Source organism: Rhinopithecus bieti, unplaced genomic scaffold (genome assembly GCF_001698545.2).
Source record: "Rhinopithecus bieti isolate Rb0 unplaced genomic scaffold, ASM169854v2 scaffold_1530, whole genome shotgun sequence".
Classification (NCBI taxonomy): domain Eukaryota; kingdom Metazoa; phylum Chordata; class Mammalia; order Primates; family Cercopithecidae; genus Rhinopithecus; species Rhinopithecus bieti.
The window spans coordinates 3,476,556-3,485,378 of record NW_016803808.1 but is presented as its reverse complement, the minus strand read 5'-3'; the positions used below and the strand labels follow the sequence as shown (position 1 = coordinate 3,485,378).

General features: G+C 43.8%; 1 protein-coding gene across 2 annotated transcripts in view; it reads left to right on the top strand.

The window, feature by feature from the left end:
* The first annotated feature begins 913 nt into the window (after positions 1–913).
* The window catches only part of ROCK2 (Rho associated coiled-coil containing protein kinase 2), a 188,118-nt gene continuing 180,208 nt past the window's right edge, over positions 914–8,823 (top strand). The window contains exon 1 of one of the 2 annotated variants that reach the window (XM_017853951.1): positions 914–1,251. In XM_017853951.1, the coding sequence (XP_017709440.1) occupies positions 1,021–1,251 (231 nt within the window). In that variant the 5' untranslated portion in view covers positions 914–1,020. Of the gene's footprint in view, positions 1,252–1,878; positions 2,507–8,823 lie in introns of those variants that run through there. The other variant, XM_017853961.1, reaches the window with a different exon arrangement.

Below are 8,823 nucleotides of genomic sequence, written 5' to 3'. Positions count from 1 at the left end.
GTTTTGTTTTCTTTCGTTTTTTTGGGTTTCTTTTTGAGACAGAATCTCACTCTGTTGCCCAGGCTGGAGTGCAGTGGTGTGATCACAGCTCACTGCATGCAGCCTTGGCCTCCTGGGCTCAACGGAGGAGGCCTCCACCTCAGCCTCAGGGGTAGCTGGGACTACAGGCACACGCCACCACGCCCCGCTAGACAGAGTGCTCCTTTGCCTTGCATATTATTTTGTCATCAGAAAAATAATCCATAATCATAGATTATCTCATTATTTTGCTCCAGTGCATAAGTGGGAGTGTCTAGCTCCGTCTGTTCTCCTGGCGGCCTCTGCGGAGGTCTGAATGAGTAGCTCAGAATAGACTTAAAGGACTCTCTGGACGTGAAGTCAGTGTTACTATCTGAAAGGGAAAAGCTGTATTGGATGGATCATCGGGGCCTCTTCCTGCATTAGTCCAGCTAGGGGTGGTTTTAACTAACCTAAAACCAAAGAAGAGGCTCCAATTAATTCAATGGTTTGGATCAAAATGCAACTTTTACAAGGCTGGGGCTTCATCCTATCTTCGGGTTTATCTCTGACATACTAGGGAGACAGTTCCTAACATTCTTATTACTTAATGGATATCAGATTGTTGTTTTTCAGAGTGGTTTTTCCATTTTTTGAAATTTTAATTTGCTCTTAATCATCTTTACAGAAAAAAGAATCCCATTTATTTAAGAACTGTATTCTCTGGTTCTTATAGCTGCTCATTTTACATAGTTCTAGTGTGTAAAACGATTTTTCTTGTCTCACTTATTTCTAATATACCTTCGCCAAAATTTCATGTTTGACACAGTCTGCATACCTGCCAGGGTTCTTGCTGTCAATGTGAGGGCGCTTGTTTGTGTTACTCAGTTGTTGGACAACTGGGCCCATTCCCAGGTTTTGGTCACCAGGAACATTGTGAATAGCCCTGCTGTTAACATCTTTCTGCAAGTTCTCCCCCTTCTTCGCCCTTTGGATCATTTCCTTGGAAATGTACTTCCTTAAATGGGTTTACTGGGTCAAAGGGGCTCTATGAATGGTTTTATAGCTCTTGGCACATATTTTTCGGATTGCGCCCTGGGCGGATCTGAGCGATGGCACCGACCGCCGAGAGGGCAGGAATGCGGAGGAACGGCCCCGATAACCACCCCTCTTCCGCCCCCCAAAAGGAGAGGACCCCGCGAAGGCCTGCGGCTGGAAAGCGTTTTTCTGGTGCTCTCCCGTTCTCTCGACGTGGTTAGTGTCTACGCCGGGCAGAAACGCTTTCAGGATCCCAGGCCCTCCTGCCCCAGGACTAGGATTCCACCCGCCTCCGCTCATTCGGAATCCCAGACATCCGGGGTCCCCTCTCAGGCTCGCCTCGAAACCCACGGCCCTGCGGCCCCTCGCGGCGCCGAGCTCGGTCGCTATTATTCGGGCGCGAGTGAGGCGAAGCCCGCATCGCTGCGCGCTGAGTCAGCGGGGGCCACTGCGGGGGGCGCGGCCGGACTCCCCCCCAGCGCACGGCTGCGTCGGGCCCGACGTCGGGGGTTCAGCCTCTGGGCCACGGGGTCGTCCGCGGGGTCCGGCGGGAGGGGCAGGGGGCCTGCGGAAGGACCCGGCCCGGGTGCGTCTCCCCTCCCCCAGCAGGCGCTCGACCGTGACCGCGCGCCCGGCCATTCGCCTCAGAGAACCCCGCCAGGGGGAGGAGGCGAGGGCGGGCGAGGAAGGGGCGCAGTGGAGAAAGCGGAGCGGGGCAGACGCAGGAAGGGAAAGAAAGAGAGGAAGCGCGGCGCACGGGGCGGGGCGGGGGCGGGCGCGCCCGCGGGCGGCGGGGGCGCGCCGCCCGGCGGCTGCGCGCGGAGGGTTGGGGTGCGGCGGCGCGCGGCCGAAAGACGGCGGCCGCGCGGGAGTGTGTGGCGCCGGGAGCGGGCTGAGGGATTGCAAGGGCAGCCGGCCGGCGACCATGGCAGCGGGCACGGCGGCGGCCGTAGTGGCCAGCCTGGGCTTCAGCCTCCCGGGGCCCAGAGGGCGGGGCGGTCGGCCGCGGCGGTGCGGCGCCACTTCCCCGCTCCCGCCCGAGGACTCCTGCGGGCGCTTCCGCGGAGGACCAGCGGACCGGCGGCGCGAAATCTGACTGAGGGGCGGGGACGCCGTCTGTTCCCGGCGCTCCCGACCGGGCCGGGCCGGCGGGCCCCTGGGAAGCAGTCCCCGGGCGGGGACCGCCGCGGAGACCCGAAGCCGGAGCTAGAGGCGGGCGGTGGGCCCAGGCGGAGTCCCGGCCGAAGCTGGTGGTGCGGGGGCGGTGCTAGGCCCCGAGGCTGCCGGACCTGAGCGCGAGGAGCCTGAGTGCGGGTCCGGCGGTGGCGGCATGAGCCGGCCCCCGCCGACGGGGAAAATGCCCGGCGCCCCCGAAACCGTGCCGGGGGACGGGGCCGGCGCGAGCCGCCAGAGGAAGCTGGAGGCGCTGATCCGAGACCCTCGCTCCCCCATCAACGTGGAGAGCTTGCTGGTAGGTGGCCGGGGCCTGGGAGTTTGATCGTTGCAGCTCACACCTCAGATCCCCTCTCCGCCCAGCCCTTCGTGCCTGTCCGCCCTTGGGGAGGGGAGGTCTTGCCCCACCCCGCCCTGCTTCCGGCAGCCGGGCCCGGAGACCAAACGCTTCTGCCCCCGAGTTGCAAGAGTAGTGACCCGCCTTTGATTCCTCCCTCTACCTCCTGCTGGAGCCGGTGTCATCCCTGGCTGCTCCTTTCTTGCAGCACTGGGAGGAACACCCCTCTTCTCCTTCCGCCTACCCACTCTGTTTGGGGAGGTGGGTGGAGGACTGGCCATCCTTCATACAGCAGGTTAGCCGATTTGAAAGTGTCATGCTACGTGGGGACTTGGTGCGAGCAAGGGAGAAAGAAACCTGATGCTCTCCCTGTTGCGAGTACTCCCTGGAATACATGACAAAGAGCTGCCCTCACTCTCTCCTTTTAGTCTGAAATCTTGGAACACATAGCTAACGTTTTGCTGTTTTCACTTGCGTTTGAGCATTCCATACTTGCCATTTAGTGCATTTTAATTGCTGTAAATTTAATTCCCTGAGATTATTGCGCCAGAGCCAAAAACTCAGTCTGAATTGTGGAGTGGAATAAATCTCTCCTCTTCGTTGCGTCTCTTTCCTAAAACGACCTTTGAAATCCAAATTAATAGCACCGTAAAGGCTGCTAATTGGCTGTTGATTAAGAAAGGAGCGTGTTTTACAAAATACAAATGCACCGTAGAATGCTGGCTTATTTCTTATTTTTGTGAGGATAGATGATTGTATTTCGCAATTTGAGTAGTGTGCAGTGTAGATGCATTTATGGGAAAAGGGGGTGTGGACTTTTACCCTGGGGAGAAGAAAAGTGAAAACGATACTCTGCATATTAGATTGACTCTGGAAGACTAGAATTAGGGTGAGAGATCCTTAGATCCGTTAGACATTCAGTGTTGGAATGCAGATGTTTAGTTCTATTCCCAGCTGGCATAAACCTTACTGTATGATGAGAAAAACTGCCTCCTCCCTTTCCAGGGACGGACGGACTGACTTTTCGTCAGAGGCAGTTGGTTATCCTTTGAGGTTTCAGGCATCGTTTGCAGAGTGACTCAGGCCTGTTTAGTCAATATGCAGAAACTGACTTTAGCTATGTATGTCTTTCTACACAGTGCACAGAAAATAGTGATGTGCTATGTTGTGTCACATGTGTTTGATGTTTTACTGATTTTCGGGTTAATGTGTTGTTCCTGTGTTTTCATGGGAGCAGTCTTTGAAAGTCTTTAATTGGGAGTAAGATTGCTTGCATGGATGGCATAGCTTTTCCTAGGCTACAGCGGAGTCTCTGGGCTGCACTCCCAGCATTTTCACTTTGGTATTTTGCTAGCAAAACTTTGACCTAAGGCCAGAAAGTTTAGTTAAAAATAGTACAGCAAATCTCAAGTATTCATCAGGTTCATACTAAATCCTAGATGGAAATGTTTTGCAGTTCACTTTGATAATCTTAGATCTTTAATGATATTAATCATAATTATTAGAGTTATTCTGAGCTTGAATGTAAGGTAGCTTATACATGTAATATGCTCATGCATTTTGTTTTTTTACCTTCCAAGTTATTAAAGTGAGGGCTACTTTTAAAAGTGAAACATTTTACATGCTCAGGACACAGTTCATTCATTTAATGCTTATTACAGCCAAAACACACTTTTATTAAGGTAACACATTACTGATCGGAGAATTGACATCAGATGCTGATGACTTGGCAGACTCTGTTATTGCTGTTTCTAGTTGATTAAGTATGCTTGAGGTACAGTAAACCTTTCCAAGCCAAAATGTGTCCCTTATTCCTTTGGAGCAAGATTCCTGGTGCTTCTGCTGCAAATTGATAAACTAAATTAAAAAAAATAATAAATTATTTTTAAATTATGTATATTTTATGAAATATTAGAGCGGATTTTTTTGTGGTAGCATATACAGAATTTACCATTTTTAACCGTGTTTAAGTGTATAGGTTAGTGGCAGGCATTAAGTATATTCACATTGTTGTGCAACCATCACCACTATCCATCTCTGGAATCTTTTCATCTCTCCAAACTGTAAATTAATATCTAAAATAATGTTATAAAAAATTATATTCCTGAAATACTGATGAAATAATGGCTGGTATCACTTTAAAGATCTGAAACCTTAGCATTTAGGTTGCATTTCACAATTGGTCATTGTTTTACTGCATATGTCATTTATTTTTTGGCTTTGCCATAGGAAATACATATTTGTCTTTAACAGAAAATTTAAAGGAATATAATTTAAAGCAAACACAACTGCGACACTAACTTCATTCAGGAGCTCAGAAAGTACTATTAAAAATTGTATACTCCTAAGATGACAAAAGAAGATGAAGTACACCAGAAATGATTGTATGATGCTTTCAGTAAGCTAGGCCTGGAAGGTAAACTCTGTAGGAAACAAAGTTATGTGAGGTAACATGTAAAGTGTTTAGCCTAGTGCTTGGTCCATCACAGTGCTCATTAAATTTAGGTCTCTTCTCCTGTGCACATTTAGCATGTTTTTGGTTAATTGCTTTAAATTTTCTTTTCAAAGGAAAATGGTTTTATTTACAACGATTTCTTGCTACATAATTTTGAGAGAGTAGCATTATCATTTGAATTTGCCATCAGAAAAGTGCTGGCAATCATTAGGCATAGGTAGAGCTAGAGTCCAAGACTAAATCAGTGTAAAGATGACATCTTGTTTCTCTGCAAAGGCTCATTGCTTTGTGTGGGTCCTTAAATTAATCTGAGAAGAGTTTATCTGTTTTATGGTTGCAGATTGTGAGCTGCTTAGTATTACTTAGAAATAGAGTTTTGCTTCTCTACTGACTCTTTTTTTTTTTTTTTTGGAGGCAGGTCTTCAGTGATATGCTTTTGTAGTATTTGAAACCTTTGGGTAAATACCTGTGCTTTGTTGTCAAGACCAGCTTCTCATACTGCTTACCTATTATGGTAAAAAGAATTGTATTTCAGGCTTTGCTGAAGAGATGTTTTTCTAAAGGTCTGTGTTTTTTGAGTTTTGATTTATTTTACTCTTTCAAAGGTAAACAGTCACAATAACCTGTAGGACTCATGCTTGAGTAAACTCTTACTTAAGACTTGTGTGGATGGGCAAAGGTGATTAAAAATTTGTTTACAATTTTCAGTAGCATAGAACATAAAATAATTTGATTGATTTCATTATACTTGTAAACTATCTGACAATATTTCTTATCTCAGTGCTTAGACTCATCATGCTGCTGGTTATTTGCCTAATTAAAATAAAATTGTATATATATATTTTCCCATCATGTAATAAGTAAGAATATTATAGAGATACAATAAAAAATGAAATAGAATAAAAATTAAAGATCGTTTTATACATTTTTTTCTTTATGAAGAGTTTGGCATTTATAGTATAAATGTGACAAGTTTACTTTAAAACTTTCATGTTGATAGGAAATCTTTAAAGAAAATGAGTTAGGTAGGGAGGTTTAAAAAAACAGATGATGTATGGAACTTACTGTTGATGTGAAGCAAGTGCAGGTCTGCAATCCCTTATCCACAATTTTGATATATAAAAAACCCTAAAAACCAAGTTTTTGGTAAAATGTATTTGATAATAACATCTGACCTAATCTGACATTAGAGTATTTGTGGTCTAGTCATTCCTCTTGATGTAAATAATAATGCCTTTTGCTGGAGGAATATTAATGTATTTGATTTCAGGATGCTGCCCAGATTTTCAAGAGCGTTTTAGGGAATGCACAGTATATGTACTGTGTACCATTCTAAAATCCAAGAAATTCTGAATTGGGAAACATTGTGGTCCCAGGGTAAGGCCGATGTAGACTAAGTAAGGAGATACGGACTTACATACACTTCAGTAGTTGTAAATAAATAGTGGATAATTATCTTGAAATCTAACTTTTTTGTTTTTTATTTCTGGAGTCTTGATCAGATAGCCCTCTCTTTCCCACTTTGAATTCTAAAAATATAGTATGCAAATACAATTTACGAAGCATAAAAACATATTTGTGAAATCACCACACAAGTTAATAAGTGGAACACTAGCCTGTAGAAGTTACCTGTTTGCTGTCGCCGCTGCTGGATTCAGTCTTCCTGCATCCTCTCTCATCTGCTACCCTGAACATTTTATTGTTCCTTTGCTTCATTTCATAGATTGCTACAGTTGTGTATATCTCTAAATAATATTATGTAGTTTTACTTGTTTTAACTTTATAAAAAGTCAACGTTTTTATGTATTCTTTTATGACTTGCTTTGTTTACTGAAAATGGTGTTTCTAAGATTCGCTAACATTGTGGTTTATTCATATTCCCTGCTACGATAATCAGTATAGCTCCAATCTACTTAAAGGATATTTACAGTTTTCTTTCTTTCTTTTTTTTTTTCTATTATGGAAAGTGTTGCTAGGAGCATTTCTGGAGCTCATGTGAAGAATTCCTGTAGATGAGGGTATATATCTGGGAGTGGACTGGATTTTAAGATACACTATGTTCAACTTAATGTAATGGATAGAGTTTAAAATTTTCTCCATCATGTTATTATAGAAAATTTCAAAGTATGGTAAGGGTGAAAGAATCAACGATGCACATCCATATATTTACCGCATAATTAATATTTTGCTATATTTGCTGTATATTCTTTATCTGTCCATTCCTTTATCCATCTATCAATACATCTTTTATTTTTGATTCACTTGAAGTAAATTGGAGATATTAGTATACTTTGCTTTCAGACACTTCAGTATGTATTTAAGAAGAGTTCCATTTGATTTGTTTAGATTTTTTAAAGATTAAATTTTCATGCAATGAAATGTACAGATCTTAAATGTACCACTGGTGAGTTTTGACAAATGCACACACCTCTGTAATGCAAATTCTTGTAAAAATACAGACCATTATTACCAACTCAGAAATCTCCTTCACACCTTTTCAGCTAATTCTACACACCATTTTCTTCTCTTAGAGACAGTCATTCTGATTTTTTTTGTTGTTGTTGCAGTAAAGATTACTTTGATTTCTTCTAAACTTCATAAAAATGGAATCATATAGTATATACTTCTCTGTGTCTGGCTTCTTTAATGCAGCATTGTTTCTGAGACTTATCTGTGTTATTTTGTGTGTCAGCAGTTTGTTCCTTTTTCTTGTTGCTGAATTGTCTTCTGTTACATGTATAAACCACAGTTTGCTTGGATATCGTGTTGATGCATACCTGGACTAGTTTTCAGTTTTTTGTCTTCAGAATGTACAGTGGTCCCTTGGTCTTCTCTGGGGATTGGTTCCAGGATACTTGCCTCACAGTCTGCCTACATACCAAAATCCGACGATGCACAGTTCTTTTTATAAAATGGCATTAGTATTTGCATGTAATCTATGCATATCCTCCATATACTTTAAGTCATCTCTCGATTACTTATAATGCCTAATACGATACTGTATTGTTTTTTAGTCTGTATTTTTTAATTTTTATTTTTTTCCAAATATTTTTGATCCACAGTTGGTTGGATTCATGGATACAGAGTGCTGAGTGTATTATATATTTTGGCTTGATTTTTTAAAAATATGGAGACAAGATCTTGGTCTCTTGCTTAGGCTGGGATGCAGTGGTGCAGTCATAGCTCACTGTAACCTTCAACTCCTGGTCTCAATTATCCTTCCAACTTAGCCCCTCTAGTAGGGACTACAGGTGTGTGCCACTGGGATTGGCTAATTTTTATTTTATTTTATTTTTTTGCAGAAATGAGGTCTTGCTGTGTTGTCCAGGCTGGTCTCAAACTCCTGGCCTTAAGTGATCCTCCAGCCTCATCCTCTGAAAGCGTTGGATTAGAGACCTGAGCCACTGCATGCAGCCTATTTTGGCTCTTAATACAGTTGCTATGAATGTTTTCATTTCTTTTGGGTAAATTAAATACCTTGTAGTGGAATTGCTAAGTCATAGGGCAGATATGTGTTTACTGTTTAAGAAACTGCCGGCTGGGCACAGTGGCTCACACCTGTAATCTCAGCACTTTGGGAGGCCGAGGTGGGCGGATCATTTGAGGTCAGGAGTTTGAGACCAGCCTGACCAACATGGTGAAATCCCATCTTTATTAAAAATAATAAAAAAAGATTAGCCGGGTGTGGTGGCATGCACCTGTAATCTCAGCTACTTGGGAGCCTGAGGCAGGAGAATCACCTGAACCCAGGAGGTGAAGGTTGCAGTGAGCTGAGATCAGGTCATTGCACTCCAGCCTGGGCAACAAGAGTGAGACTCTGTCT